This window comes from Bos indicus, chromosome 18 (genome assembly GCF_029378745.1).
Source record: "Bos indicus isolate NIAB-ARS_2022 breed Sahiwal x Tharparkar chromosome 18, NIAB-ARS_B.indTharparkar_mat_pri_1.0, whole genome shotgun sequence".
Taxonomy (NCBI): domain Eukaryota; kingdom Metazoa; phylum Chordata; class Mammalia; order Artiodactyla; family Bovidae; genus Bos; species Bos indicus.
Window position 1 is genome coordinate 51,088,638 of NC_091777.1, and position 16,413 is coordinate 51,105,050.

Sequence of the window (16,413 nt, forward strand, 5' to 3'; positions counted from 1 at the left end):
ACAGAAAAGTTGAAGATTGGTACAGTAAGTCACTGCCTAGGTTCTGTAACTGGCATTAGTAAATGTTAGTTGCTCAGCCATGTCCGACTCTTTGTGACCCCCGTGGACTTTAGCCCACCAGGCTTCTCTGTCCATGGAATTATCCAGGCAAGAATAGTGGAGTGGGTTGCCATTCCCTTCTCCAGGGTATCTCCCCAACCCAGGGATCGATCACCAACTCGATGGACATGAATTTCAGCAAACTCCCGGAAGTAGTAGAGGACAGAAGAGCCTGGTGTGCTGCAGTTCATGGCGGGGCCTGAATTGCTAGTGATAATGTCTGTGGACAAGTCCGGGGTTGGCAGAACTGCTGCTCAGCCTGGACCAGCAGTCTGGACACCGAGGCACTCTGGCTGAGGGATCGTTCTCCTGGAAGCCACTCCTGGCTCCTCAGGCACAGGGCCTGGGAAGCCCTGCAAGGGCCAGAGTGGAGAAGACGGGCAAGGATCAAACCAGGGGAAGATAGAGGTATGTGGAGGAGAGGGCTGCAGGGGGCGTTGGGGAGGAGCAGTGGGCGGGACCCAGGAGGGGCGGGGCAAGAAGAGGCGGGGCAGCCGCTCACCCGTGAAGGGTCCATCTGAGACGAGGCAGGGAGGGGTGGAGTTTGACCTCCGGCCAGAGGGGCTGCGGCTGGATCCCCGTGAGCAGACCTGATGTTACACTTCAATTAAAACACACACATACACTTAAGCGCGCACACACACACACATACATCCTCCCCCCCTCCCCCAACACACACACACGAAGCTACTGATTCTCTGTGAAGAACGGACTTTGTGATGCCAGGGGGTGCTCCCCCACCCTCCACTGCCCTTTACTCCCCTCCCCCCACCCCCAACTCCCCAGGGGCTAGGTCACTCTGGACCTTGCTACTTCCTGTTACTGGCTGCCACAGTTCAGAGGCTATGGAGCTCTGGAAGCAGCTGAGGCAGGCTGGACTGGTGCCCCCGGGGCTGGGCCCACCCCCGCGGGCCCTGAGGGGAGTCCCCCCAGTGGAGAAGGTGGGTCAGACCCTCGCGTCCCCAGGGGCTGGCGCTGGAGGTGCCAGGGAGAGTCTGCTGTGGATCTGGGAGGAGCTGGTGAGTGAGGGGTTCAGAGGAATCAGAGATGGGGGAGTGGGGAGTGGATAAATGAATGGGGATGAATGAAAATAAAAGGTGCCAGAGACTGAAAGACAGAAAGTGAGAGACAGGAATAGAGAAACAGAGGCAGAGACAGATACACATAGGGTGAGATGGAGACAGAGACAGAATGACACCAAGAGTGAGAGACTGTAATAGAGACCGAGAGAGACAGAGAGAGAGAGAGACAAGAGATGGAAAGCAGAGAAGGAGAGCCAAAGACAGGCTTATATTAAATCTGAAAGACAGAGATGCAGAAAGTCAAAGGCAAGGGCAGAGAAATAGAGACAGACAGAAAGACGGGATCTAAAAAGACAGAGAGGGAGACAGCCAAGTAGAGACAGAGAGATGGAGACAGATAACAAGAGAGGGAGACCTAATAAGAGAGATGGAGACTAAGACTCAAGACACAGGGAGCAAACAAGAGAGGTGGAAAAAGCAGGGGACAATGACATGGAGAGACCAAGACAGTGGGAGACAGGACAGAAGCAGGCTGACAGAGTCCAGGGACACAGTGAGGGTTCCGCCCGCATGCTGTGGGCCAGGACTGTTAAAGAAAAAGTAATTGATGACACCTGTTAAAGATGGCAAGGCTGTAGGTATAAAGACCCGCTGTGATGGGATTTTGTAGTAGAGGGGAGATTGGGCTGAACCTTGCATATAGCACGGGCAATTGGGAATTGACAGCCAAGGAGCAGGGTCAGGGGATAGAACATTCCTAAGAGGCTGGGGTGTCCCTGGAGGTCTAGTAGTTAAGCCTCAGAGAGGTTCCAATGCAGGGGATTTGGGTTCTGTCCCTGGTGGGGTAACTAAGATCCCACATGCCAAGTGGCACAGCCAAAAGGGGGGAAAAAAAAGAAAAATTCCTAAGAGGCAACCTCAGGGGTAAGGGGGGAGTCTGGCTAAACTGATCTAGCAGGATTCTTGCTGAAGGCAGGCCAGGGTGATCAGCCATTACCTGGGGGATGGAGGAGGGGGGAGGACGAGGAATCTGATCAGATATGGAAGAGGGTGTTTTTAGTCTCTTAGTCGCGTCCAACTCTTTATGACCCCATGAACTGTAGCCCGCCAGGCTCCTCTGTCTATGGAATTCTCCAGGCAAGAATACTGGAGTGGGTTGCCTTTCCCTTCTCCAGGGAATCTTCCCGACCCAGAAATTGAACCGGGGTCTCCTGCATTGCAAGCAGATTCTTTACCGTCTGAGCCACCAGGAAAGCCCAAAATGTATACAAAGAGGGGGATTCTTGCCAAAACTGGATTTTACTGATACAAAGAAGTATTGATGGGCCCCGGAAAATGTTCAGGATCCTGACTAAAGTTTGGTTAGGCAAAGAATCTGTGTTGGGGCTTGAGCTGGTTTCTAGGCAGAGGCACACTAACCCTTTGCCGTCTGGAGTGGCACACCCATGACTGCCCCTTCCCACCCCAGGGGAACCTCCGCCGAGTGGATGTCCAGCTGCTGGGCCAGCTGTGCAGCCTGGGACTGGAGATGGGGGCACTGCGGGAGGAACTGGTGGCCTTCCTGGAAGAGGAGGCAGAGGAGAACACCGAGGAAGAGGAGGAGGACAGAGAGCTGAAAGGGAAACTGGAGGGGGCCTCCAGTCCAGTCCCTGGCCACCACCGCCCCCCTGACTTTGAGATGACTATCTGAGGCCCTGCCAGTGTGCTTCCAATGGACACGTGAATGATACGCAAACTTATGTAAGAAGCCAGGGGAAGGGAGGGATTTGCAGGTCAAACTGACCTGCACATGTCCAATTTGGTACGGTGATGTGCTCCTTGAGCAAGTGCTTTCTCTGAAAGTGTCTGAGATGAGATTGAGGGGTGGGTCCCTGAATCGTGGGTGTGTTTCTAGATGCTGTGGGAGGTTTGCAGAGAAACTCTTGGTGTCTTTGCAAATATGTGGAGATGTGTACAGGTGGCTATTAAGCACTTGGAGAGTGACTAGCTCTAACTGAGATCTGCTGTAAGTGTAACACACATGCTGAATTTCCAAGCTGGGTTTGATAAAAACAATATTCAGTATTTCAATAATTGTAAAAGTTAATTATATTTTGAAATGATAATATTTGGGGTATGTTGGGATAAATAAAAATATGACTAAAGCTAATTTCACCTGTTTATTTGTAAATTTATTTTACTGTGATAAGACACATAACATAAAAGTTACCCTTTTAACCATTTTTAAAGGGTCGGACACAACTTAGGGACTAAACCACCACCAAAGGGGAGGTCAGAGTGCCTTTCTCTTATCTGTTGTTTTTGTGTTTGTATTTTTTTAAAAATAATATTTATTTATTTATTTTTGGCTGTGCTGGGTCTTCCTTACTGCGTGGGCTTTTCTCTACTGCAGTGAGCAGGGGCTCCTCTCTAGTTGCGGTGTACGGGTTTCTCTTGTTTTGAAGCACGGACTCCCAAGCGTGTGCTTTGGTAGTTTCAGTGTGTGGGCTCAGTAGCTGGCAGTTCCCGGCCTCTGGAGCGCAGGCTGAATAGTTGTGGTGAACGGGCTGAGTGACTCTGCAGCAAGTGGGATCCCCCCAGATCAGGGATCGAACCCGTGTCTCCTGCCTTGGCAGGCAAATTCTTTACCACTGAGCCACTAGGGAAGCCCTGTGTGTGTATTTTTAAATTAAATTAAAAAATTTTTTTTTGGCTGCGCTGGGTCTTTGTTGTTGCACGGGCTTTTTAGTTGCGGAGAGCAGGGCCTGCTCTCTACTCGTGGTGCACGGACTTACTGCGGGGGCTTTTCTTGATGCAGAGCACTGGCGCTAGGGCACACAGGCTTCAGTAGCTGTGGCTCCCGGGCTCTTGAGCACAGGCTGAGTAGCTGTGGCGCACGGGCTTAGTTGCTCCGAGGCACATGGGACCTTTCCAGACCAGGAGTCCGAACCTGTGTCTCCAGCACTGGCAGGTGGATTCTTAACCACTGAGCCACCAGGGAAGCCCCCATTTTAACCATATTTTAAAGTTTACAATTCAGCAGTGTGAAATACATTCACGTGGTGGTGTGAATGTGTTTTCATCTTGCAAAACTGAAAATGTACCTGTTTTACAACTCCTCGTCTGCCCTCTCCCAGCCCCTGGCAACCACCCTTCTGCTTTGAGCCTCTATGAATTTGCCTACTCTACGAACCTCATGTAAATGGGATCACACTGCATTTGTCTTTTCCTGACTGGTTTGTTCATCCATGTTGCAACACATATCAGAGTTTCCTTTCTCTTTGAGGCTGAATAATATTTCATTGTATGAACAACCACATTTTGTTTATTTGTCAGTGGGCACTTGGGTCATTTCTGCCTTTTGGCTATGGTGAACAGCATCGCTCTGAACAAGGGTGTACAAATATCTGTCCAAGTCCCTGCTTTCTTTCTTTTTTAATATATATATATATATTTGGCTGTTCCAAGTCTTAATTGTGGCATGTGAGATTTAGTTCCCTGACCAGGATCGAACCCAGGCTCCCTGCATTGGGCGTGCAGAGCCTTCGTCACTGGACCACGAGGGAAGTCTTCTCTTAAAAATTCTTTTGGGTATATACTCAGAAGTGGGATTGCTGGACTGTGGGTGATTCTGTTTAATTATTTGAGAAGTGCTGTGCTGTTGGCTATACCATTTGCCATTCACACGACCATGACCACGATCCCCATCCCTACGACCAGTGCACAGGGGCTCCAACTTTCTACCTCCGTGCCAACACTTTTTTTTTTTAATATTTAATTATTCTTATTGTTATTTTATTATTTTTATTTTTTGGCTGTGCCCCGAGGCTTGTGGTACCTTAGTTCCCAGCCAGGGATAAAACTTATGCCCCCTGAGTTGGAAGTGCAGAGTCTTAACCACTGGACCACCAGAGAAGTCCCTTGCCAACACTTGTTATTTTCTTTCTTTTTTTTCACGATAGCCATCCTAGTAAGTGTAAGGTGGTATCTCATTGTGGTTTTACTTTGCATTTCCCTAATGACTGGGCTTCCCTGGTGGCTCAGTCAGTAAAGAATCTGCCTGCAATGCGGGAGACCTAGGTTCTATCCCAGGAAAAGCTGCTGGAGGAGAGCGTGGCAACCCACTCCAGGATTCTTGCCTGGAGGATCCCATGGACAGAGGAGCCTGACGGGCTGCAGTCCCTAATGATTAATAATGTTGAGCATCTTTTCTTGTGCTAATTCACCCATTTCTTATTTACATTTAAAAATATGACTGCTAGAAAACTTAAAATTACATAAGTGGCTCCCACCGTAATTCTCTTGCGCCGCACTATTTCAGATGTTTGAAAATGGAATGTGGATGTGAGCAGATGAGCCTCAAGGGTTCATCCGTGTTCCCCGACGCGATGCAAATGTGTCACAGCGCCACCTGCAGGAGATGGGCAGGTATCTGCAGATAGCTGCCGAAGAAAAGTAGGGCTGCTTCTGTTAACTCCTGCCTAAGTCCACATTCTTAGAAGAGAGGCGCAGGCAGACAGCTCTCCAATGGGGGCGATTTGGGAAGGAACGCTTACTCTTCAGGAACAGCAAGGGGACTTCCCTGGTGGTCCAGTGGTTAAGAATCTGCCTTGCAACGCAGGGGACTCGAGTTCGATCCTTGGTCCGGGAACTAAGATCCCACATGCCAAGGGGCACCTAAACCCACGCGCTGCAACTACCGAGCCTGCGTGCCACAACTAGAGAGTCTGTGCGCAGCAATGAAAGATCCTGAATGATGCAATGAAGACCCGACACAACCAAACAGAAAACTCAGTAGTAAAAAAAAAAAAAAAAAAAAAAGAACAGCATGTCCGGTAGCCCCTGATGTCTGGGTGGGAGTTGCTCTGGGCCATGTCCTGGGTCATAGAGGTGACATCTGTGGGGGAGTCACCTTCGTCAAACACTCAGGGAGTTTGGGTGGGTGTGGGCAGCACCCCCTCTTCTGGTACTGTCCTCAATGCCACACTTACTGAGCTACATCCAGCAATGACCAAGTAAGCACCAAGTTTGCCCTTCCGAGTGCTCAGCCCAGCAAGGGGGCACACCTTAACACATAGAAATAGCCAAGATGAGCAGGGCTGGGATGGGGGAGGCACAGACAGAGGGGTCAGGGCCAGGATGGGGGAGCACAGGCTCTCACATCTGCCAACATCTCACTTCTCTGGGAATATCCTCTCTCCCAACTAGAAGGATAGTAACTCTCCTTGCCTTTTCACTTGATGCCAGGCCCTGTATGCCTGCTGTTGTACTGTACTACTGCACTTTTCAAGGCTCTATGCTGTAAGATTAAAAATGTTTTCTTCATTTTTTGTGTTTATTTTCTGTTTGTTAGTTGTGTGGAAAGTATTATAGACCCATTACAGTCCAGTGCTATTTAGCCAATTATGTTAGTTTGGTATCTGGGCAAAATTTGTTGGAATTATGAACAAATTAGACATATAAATATGCTCTTGGAATGGGACTTGTTGCATGTAAGGAATTTTACTGTACTGAAATTGAATCAGTTATTTATTTATTATTACTTTTTGCTGCACTGCATGGCTTGCAGGATCTTAATTCCAGCAGCAGGGATTGAACCTGGGCCCTTGGCAGGGAAAGTGCAGAGTCCTAACCACTGGACTGTCAGGGAATTCCCTGAATCAGTAATTCAAAAACTTCCAACAAACAAAAGTCTACATTTAGAGAAGAGCTAATACCTACCCTTCTGAAACTATTCCCAAAAATTGCAGCGGGAGGAATGCTTCTGAACACATTCCGTGACGCCAGCATCATACTGATACCACAACCAGAAAGAGACATCACACACACAAAAGATAGTTACAGGTCAGTATCACTGATGCACACAGATGCAAAAATCCGCAACAAAATAGTAGCAAACAGAATCCAATGATACATTCAAAGTGTCTTACATCGTGGTCAAGTGAGATTTATCCCAGAGATGCAACGATTTTTCAATATCTGCAAACCAGCAATAAGAATAAAAGCCATATGATCATCTCAAGAGATGCAGAAAAAGCTTTTGACAAAACTTTTCAACCTAATGAAGGTTGTATTGAACTTCCCTGGTGGTACAGTGGATAACAATCTGCCTGCTGAGGCAGGGGACACAGGTTTGGTCCCTGGTTCGAGAAGATTCCACATGTCTCAGGCAAGTAAAGCACGGAAGGCATTAAGGCCACCAGCTTGGGACATAACATTGTTTTCCTTCTCCTTTGGCTCCTATCCAGAGAAATTTCCTTCCGATAATTTGACTTCTGTGAAGGCTGTCTGGCTGTGGTCAGTGAGTGCAGTCTGAGAGCCTGAAATTGTGTTCAGAGGGAGCTGAGGGTCACAGAACAGGACAGGCCAGCAGGAGGTCACGTGTGTGCATCTCCTGGGGGCTGTGAAGGATGTGGCTGATGCATGCTAGCTCAGCTGCCCCTGATATCACCTGTTTTCTTTGGGTTATAATATTGCTTTATTTTGAGACGCTGCAGGGTTTCTGCAGCATTGGGCTTTGTTTGAAAATTCAAAGAATCCTCCAATGGCAAGCTTGACTGTGACAAAAAGTAATCAATGAAAACCCGAGTGCTTGAGATATTCTGAAAGCAAGTCACAGATGTCCCTGGTTTGCATCATCCTCTAGCCCAGGGGTCCCCAAGCTCCGGGTCATATAGACTGATATCTCCTACAGATCAGCAGCAGCATTAGATTAGAAATAAAGTGCACAATAAATGTAATGTGTTTGAATCATCCAGAAACCATCCCCCCAAACTCTGACCCATGGAAAAATTGTTGTTCAGTTTGCTCAGTGGTGTCCGACTCTGCTACCCCATGAACTGCAGCATGCCAGGCTCCCCTGTTTAAAAATAGAAAAACCAGGAGCTGTTTTTCTATTGCTCTAGAGGCATGGCCTTGCTCCTAGGACTCTGCACTTCTGCTTTCTTATTAGGTCCTGCCAGAGGCTCCATAAAGCATCTTTCAAGGAGGTACAAGATACAATAATGTACCCTCCATCTGGAGGGTGGTCCAGCATATGCCTGGAATACTGGAGACCTGAGGGATCAGAGACACAGATAGTGCCTGAGGCCATGAAACTCTCATACTTCATTGTCTTCTTATTTGTTTGTTTTTAAATGTTATTTATTTGGCTGCCTTGGGTCTTAGTTGTGGGATTTGGGATCTAGTTCCTTGCCGCAGGATCGAACCTGGGCCACCTGCATTGGGAGCTCAGAATGTTAACCACTGGCCGACCAAGGAAGTCCCTGTTTGTTTGTTTTTTTTCAAGTTTTATTTTAAAATTTACTTTTGGCTATTCTGGGTCTTTGTTGCTGTGCACGGGCTTTCTAATTGCAGCAAGTGGGGGCTGCTCTTCATTGCAGTGCTCCAGCTTCTTACTGTTGAGGAGCACGAGCTCTAGAGGATGAGTTTCAGTAGTTGTGGCACATGGGCTTAGCTGTTCCTAGGCATGTGGGATCTTCTCAGACCAGGGATCGAACCCGTGTTCCATGCGTTTAAAGATTCCTAACCACTGGACCACCAGGGAAGCCCTCCACTCACATTTCTCACCCAGTTGCTGCAAATTCAGAATCTCATGACTTCCTCAGATTGGGTATTTTGCTAGAATAACTCATGAACTCAGGAAAATACTCTGCTTATGATTAGTACTATTATAGCAAGAGCCACAATTTGGAAGCAGCAAAAGGGAGAGCTCTAGGTCAAAGACAGGGTAGGTTCCACATGCAAGCTCCCCCATGTCCTCTCCCCATGGAGTCGGGACATATCACCTTTAGCCATGCTGAAGCAAGCTCATTGAATCATTGGTGTTCAGACTGTTCATTTGGGTTTTATCACATCAGCAGGCATGACTGAATCACGGGCCATGACATTGAACTCAATGTCTACCCCTACTTCCATCCCTAGATGACAGGCTGGCCCAAGCTTCATCTCCTAACTGCAAGGTTGGTCATTGGGATGAATGGGCCCCCACGCTGAGCCATAGTGTTGGCATGAACTCTGAAGGGGTCCAGGAACTCCTGAACACCAAAGACGGTCCTATAAGTTGGAAAATTACAGGACCAAGGGCAATGACTTGACAAGTTTTTTTATTATACTGCACTGTTACTTGTAGTCCCCATGTTGACCTTCATGCATGCTCAGTCACTCAGTCCTGTCCAACTCTTTGAGACCCCATGGACTGTAGTCCACCAGGCTCCTCTGCCTATGGCATTTCCCAGGCAAGAATACTGGAGTGGGTTGTCATTTCCTCCCCCATGGGTTCTTCTCAATGCAGGGATCGAACCCATGTCTACTGCATTTCCTGCATTGGCAGGCAAATTCTTCACCACTGAGCCACCTGGGAAGTCCCCTGCCATGCTGACACACTCCCTGAATTCAGATTTGTGGCCATTATCACAGGACTCCTTAGATCCTAGCTCAGAATTAGGCTGCTTTTGGTCCTGGTTGTACGTATTAGCCACATTCTATGGGTCCTTTGAGATTTATTCCCTTTTCTCCCTTTTGCCACACTAATAATTTCTATTTGGGGATTTTGAGATTTGGTGACCAAAGGAGGCTGGGGACAGTCTTGTGAGGAAGCTGTTGTCTTTTTTTTTTTAAATACATTTATTCTTCTGTATATTTTGGCTAAGCTGTGCAGTTTGCAGGATCTTAGTTCTGCAACCAGGGATTGAACCTGGTCCTCAGCAGTGTTAAGTGCTGTGTCCTGACCACTGGAATCCTAGAAATTCCTGAAACTAAGTAGAACTAAGGCAGGAGGTAGATGCCCTCTCTTCCCCCCCGACCCCAGGGTAAAGTGACTGGAGATTTATTCCCTTTGAACCAAAGCTCCAAGACGAGAATAGCAGGACAATTAAGGGAGGAGGCTGGGCCCTTCCCAGACCACATATTTCTCATTCTCAAAGTTGGGAGACCTCCCTGACCTCACATGTACAAAAAGTCTCCTTGGAGGTCAAACGAGAGTATTGTTAACTCAGACCAGGTTACCCATAGGTCCCCTCAGTAGAATCTATCATGGCCAAGAGATGCGTGTACACATATGGGAGGATCCTGATATACCAAATACGGAACATGAACCAGGCAAGTCAAAATGCTTGGCCAAAGAAAACTCAGAAGAAATGCCCCATGAAAGTAATTCAAACTGCCATGAGAGTGCAACCCTCACACACCACAATTGCACTCATCTCATGCTAGCAAGGTAATGCTCAAAATTCTCCAAGCCAGGCTTCAACAGTACGTGAACCATGAACTTTCTGATGTTCAAACTGGATTTTAAAAAGGCAGAGGAACCAGAGATCAAATTGCCAACATCAGTTGGATCATTGAAAAAAACTAGAGAGTTCCAGAAAAACATCTACTTCTGTTTTATTGACTTTGCCAAAGCCTTTGACTGTGTGGATCACAAAAAACTGTGGAAAATTCTTCAAGAGATGGGAATACCAGACCACCTGATCTGCCTCTTGAAAAATCTATATGCAAGTCAGGAAGCAACAGGTAGAATTGGACATGGAATGACAGACTGGTTCCAAATAGGGAAAGGAGTATGTCAAGGCTGTGTATTGTTATCCTGCTTATTTAACTTACATGCAGAGTACATCATGAGAAATGCTGGGCTAGATGAAGTACAAGCTAGAATCAAGATTGCTGGGAGAAATATCAGTAACCTCAGATATGCAGATGACACCACCTTTATGGCAAAAAGCAAAGAACTAAAGAGCCTCTTGAAAGTGAAAGAGAAGAGTGAAAAAGTTGGCTTAAAATGCAACATTCAGAAAACTAAGATCATGGCATCTGGTCCCATCACTTCATGGCAAATAGATAGGGAAACAGTGGAAACAGTGACAGACTTTATTTTTGAGGGCTCCAAAATCACTCCAAATGGTGACTTCAGCCATGAGATTAAAGGGAGTGTGCTCCTTGGAAGAAAAGCTATGGCCAACCTAGACAGCATATTAAAAAGCAGAGACATTACTTCGCTAACAAAGGTCCATCTAGTCAAAGCTGTGTTTTTTCCAGTAGTCATGCACAGATGTGAGAGTTGGACTATAAAGAAAGCTGAGTGCCGAAGAATTGATGCTTTCGAACTGTGGTGTTGGAGACAACTCTTGAGAGTCCCTTGGACTGCAAGGAGATCCAACCAGTCCATCCTAAAGGAAATCAATCCTGAATATTATTGGAAGGCCTGATGCTGAAGCTGAAACTCCAATACTTTGGCCACCTGAGGCGAATTACTGACTCACTGGAAAAGACCCTAATACTGGGAAAGATTGAAGGTGGAAGGAGAAGGGGATGACAGAGAATGAGATGGTTGGATGGCTTCACTGACTCAATGGACATGAGTTTGAGTAAACTCTGGGAGTTGGTGATGGACAGGGAAGCCTGGCATGTTGCCATCCATGGGGTCATAAAGAGTCGGACACGACTGAGCAACTGAACTAAACTGAAGTGAAGGTGCAACACAGGGACTCTCCCTCTGAGTCTGCCCATGTGTCTAGTCACAAGTACTATACTTTTTCCTCTTAATAAATACTCTACCTGCTTGACTACTTACCGTCTTGGTGGAAATTCTTTTCTGCAGACCTGAGGGCTAGGGCTTTTGTCACTGACCACAGGTCTAGTGGCTAGGATCTGGTGCTTTCACTGCTGTAACTTGGCCTCAGTCTCTGGGATCTCAGTCTGTTGAAGCTCCACTTCAAGTCATTGGAGGCTGAGGCCACCAGAGATCAGATCAAAGGAGGAATCAAAGAGAATCTCATATATTAAACTCTTAGATTCTTTGAGTTTAAAAGTAAGAGTCAATAGAAGAGGCACAGGCAGTGAGCCTTTTCCCAGCAAACAAAGCTACCAAGGTGGTCTTGCAAATTAAGGATGGCAAATCCATTTCCTTAAAAAAAGTTCTCAAGGGGAATATATAAAACACCTAAGTTTGAAATGAAATTAAAAGGCGCTTGCTCCTTGGAAGAAAGGCTATGACCCTAGACAGTGTATTAAAAAGCAGAGACATCACTTTGCTGACAAAGGTCTGTATAGTCAAAGCTGTGGTTTTTCCAGTAGTTATGTACGGATGTGAGAGTTGGACCATAAAGAAGGTTAAGTGCTGAAGAACTGATGCTTTTGAACTGTGGTGTTGGAGAAGACTCTTGAGAATCTCTTGGACAGCAAAGAGATCAAACCAGTCAATCCTAATGAAAATCAATCCTGAATATTATTGGAAGGACTGATGCTGAAGCTGAAGCTCCAATACTTTGGCCACCTGATTCGAAGAACTGACTCCTTGGAAAAGACCCTGATGCTGGGAAAGATTGAAGGCGGGAGGAGAAGGGGACAGCAGAGGATGAGATGGTTGGATGGCATCACTGACTCAATGGACATGAGTTTGAGCCAAGTCTGGGAGATAAGTGAAGGACAGGGAATCCTGGCATACTGCAGTCCATGAGGTCACAAAGAGATGGACACAACTGAACAACACACATTTCAAAAGCCAGACTATTTCCAAACTCTTGGTTCTTTACCTTGGATTGTCTCGAGAGAGTATTTCAAGGTAAGTTTTCAAGGATTCATCTTTTGCAAACATATCCAAATACCTTCCCCATTAGCAGTCCTGTTTTGGCGATGAATGGCAAGCAATATGCTTGGATTAGAGGTCCTAATTCCACTTGAATGCAGTTTCTTCTCTTCTGACAACAAAACCATTTGCAGAGATTTGGAAATCATGAGCTTCCTAGGAGGGAGAAGGTGTGTTTTGCCAAAAGTTTTACTTTTGTTTTAGTTTTGAAGGATTTGTTAACAAGAGAAATCACTCATTACACACACACACACACACACACAAAAACAATTTCAATATTTAATAGTGGGTTATGTGACAATTTCAATACACAATCATTAAACAAACAAACAAAAAAATAGAAATAATAGAGAGATGTAACCGCATATACACCACCAAATTGGGCCAAAACCTACATCTAGACTTGACCAGCGCTGTGAAGCCCCAAATGACAGCAATTTGGAGTCCCAGTTGGGAAAAAGGTCGCAGGCGGTGCATCCACCCCACGGGTGAGACTTCATATTGCAGCTTTGGGGGCTCCCGCTTATAATCCCAGGCCACAAATTGATGTTATCATCATTTTGTGTGCAAAAGTGCAGCTCTGGTTTTTCTTTAATTTTTACAATGCTATTTGTTTCACCTTGTAAGTCACAAGATTCCTTAGACTCTGGGGGACTGGCCAGGTCTCCAGGGGCTTAAGAAATTCCCAAGACTCACTCCCTTTCTTATCTAACTTATTGGTAACTTATTGGTAATAATTGGTATGCTTGCGGGCAGGCATGTAGTCCAGGCAGGGTTCAGGTAAAGGCCAGAAGTTGGTCAGAGGCTTGCTCCCCTACTTCTGAAACCTGAACAAGACTACCTCCATTTTAATTTCCCTAACAAGGTGCTATTCTCATTCATTTGAAAACAGTCTTTCAGATTGGCTGGTTGACTACAGTCCCCTTTCAAGACCTGGTGTGCATTGTTGATGACAGAGTTGGGTTTGTGTAGGGGTCATAGCTGAGCCGAGCCAGGATGGGGGTGATCTGGACCATGTTCTGGGACACATCACCAGGGATGTGGCCTGTCCACTTGGAGAGAAATTCCAGATCCACAGGCATGATGACCTGGGCTGTGGATCACTTGATCTTGGACAGGGAAATGCTGCTGGGCTTGCTGATTATGTCCTTGTCGCACAGGTCAGTACTGCTCCAGGTGGTGGCAAGGAGGTCAAGGATGAGCCAGAGGGTGACCCAGGGTGCAGCACCACCTACTCTTAGTACAGAGGCAGGCACTTGTCCTTGCCCACCTCCATACACAGGGCATACATAACCTCTATGGCCTGGCTCCACTTGGTGAGGTAGTCGTGGTAGCTGCGGAGGTTGAAGCTGGCAATGGTGATATTGCAGGTGACCATGGAGTACATGGAGGCCCAATTGTCCTGCACCACCAGCAGGGAAGAGGTGCAACAGGTAGACAGAAAACTTGAGTGTGGAGGAGTATTTGTTGCAGAGGATGCCGACTGGCTTGCCGTGCTTGGCTATCACCTCCAGGTTGAAGGCCTGCATGGCCACATCCAGCACCTCATCAATTATGCCCACCTCGTCCAACTGCAGCTTCTCCTGGTTAGACTTGTGTTGAGGTCCTTTAATGGACCAGAACCTGGTGGTCCAGAGTCAATGATAAGAAAGTAAAAGAGAGAGAGAAGAGGCTGATATTCCTTGGTTTATGCAGAAAACCAATAAAGCTCTTGACACAGAGCTTGCCCTGCTACAGGTAGTCACCATGAGCCCTCTCGAGGCGGGTGAAGGCACAGTGTGCCTTCTCGAGAGGGTCTTAGAAGCCCCGGCAAGAAAGTGAGCTCAGCGGGCTTCTGTGCTCCAAAGAATTAGCCTGAGAGAGAGTGAGAAAGAGACAGAGAGAGACAGACCCAGGGACCCAAGCTCTGATGGAGCAAAGGTGTTTTATTCAACATAATGTGGGTATATACACAGTCTTACAAGGCAGCTATTTTCAGCAAAGATAAAAATCAAAAGTCCAGACTTACAAATTATCATAAGGCAATCCATATCAAAGACAGAGGGTTGTAAATAATCACTTTTACCGTATGGTTCATAAAAAGGAAGAGGGTCATAAATAGTTACTTATCACTGTATGGAAAAACTAACGAAGGAAATGCATGCATTCCTCAGCCCTGGAGCGGTTTGGCAACTCCTCTTAAATCCTGAATATTCAGGAATTAATAAGGGACAGAGGATTCATGACAGATCCAAAAGAGCACACAGGAAGCCTCCTGTTACATGCTTCCTGACAGACTTGGACCAGGCCTGGTGCATGGCCAGCACATGGGGGATGATGTGGGTCTCCTTGCAGCACTGCATCTTGGAGTGAGCATCCAGCATGGCACACAACAGCATGGTGTCCCTCCAGGGCAGGAATCCCAAGAAGATGAGTGACAAGGCCTTCCCATAGAGGTACTCCAGGTGGTCCATGCCCACTATCACCAGGTTCTCCAGGGCAGGCATTATTAATTGGCCAGGTGAGGGGATTTCACATACTAATTTCAATAGTGACCTGGGCATGACTATAGTCTTTCTTTTAAAATAAATTTCCTCAGGGCCAAACAATTATACCCTTGGAGTGGAGAAATTTACCACTGCAGCCATGAAATTAAAAGATACTTACTCCTTGGAAGAAAAGTTATGACCAACCTAGATAGCATATTCAAAAGCAGAGACATTACTTTGCCAACAAAGGTCCGTCTAGTCAAGGCTATGGTTTTTCCAGTGCTGATATATGGATGTGAGAGTTGGACTGTGAATAAAGCTGAGCACCGAAGAATTGATGCTTTTGAACTGTGGTGTTGGAGAAGACTCTTTCGAGTCCCTTGGACTGCAAGGAGATCCAACCAGTCCATTTTAAAGGAGATCAGCCCTGGGTGTTCTTTGGAAGGAATGAAACTAAAGCTGAAACTCCAGTACTTTGGCCACCTCATGCGAAGAGTTGACTCACTGGAAAAGACTCTGATGCTGGGAGGGATTGGGGGCAGGAGGAGAAGGGGACGACAGAGGATGAGATGGCTGGATGGCATCACCGACTCGATTGACGTGAGTTTGAGTGAACTCCGGGAGTTGGTGATGGACAGGGAGGCCTGGCGTGATGCGATTCATGGGGTCACAAAAAGTCGGACATTACTGAGCGACTGAACTGAACTGAACTCAAAAGTATTAGATGCAAGTAATTGGCCAGAAACTCAACAATTGGGATTGATTTCTAAAAGTAGCATGAGATCATGCATATGATAGAAAAGCATTTGATCCAAATATAAAAGTCCAAGAAGTTAAGGAAACATTATAAATGATAAACCAGTAAATTTTCAGATAGAAACCACAAAAATTATAACCATATTCACTCAGTCCTGTGAATATAACCAGTTCACTCAGTCCTTTTGTTAACTTTCTATGAAGCCATCAGGTTTTTCATTAGAGTTTTTCAGTTTCTTACTCAGTTCAGCATTATGGTCTGAAAGTCAGAAACCTGTGTTTATCCAAAAGTTCTTTCTATATCTTCTTGAAGAAGAAGCATTTTTGCAAGGGCATTGTAGTGAAACTGTGTCTATAATGACAAAAGAAGAAGGCATATTTAAAATCTGATTACAGTTCAATTGCCAAAGTAGCTTGGTTACTGCTGTGACATACAACACTTTCAGATAATAATTAGAATTAGGACTGATAACATTTTACTAAGATAGACTAGATTTTTAGGAAC

The 16,413-nt window shown here is 46.4% G+C and overlaps 1 protein-coding gene and 1 pseudogene across 1 annotated transcript; one reads left to right on the plus strand and one right to left on the minus strand.

Moving 5' to 3' along the window:
- The first annotated feature begins 944 nt into the window (after positions 1 to 944).
- ERICH4 (glutamate rich 4) lies at positions 945 to 3,201 on the plus strand. The gene is made up of 2 exons (XM_019978793.2): positions 945 to 1,118; positions 2,590 to 3,201. Exons 1-2 carry the CDS (start codon positions 945 to 947, stop codon positions 2,809 to 2,811), a joined length of 396 nt encoding a protein of 131 aa, XP_019834352.2. The 3' UTR covers positions 2,812 to 3,201.
- Positions 3,202 to 12,977: 9,776 nt separating this feature from the next.
- LOC109571734 (protein-tyrosine sulfotransferase 2 pseudogene) lies at positions 12,978 to 15,170 on the minus strand (annotated as a pseudogene).
- Positions 15,171 to 16,413: the final 1,243 nt, after the last annotated feature.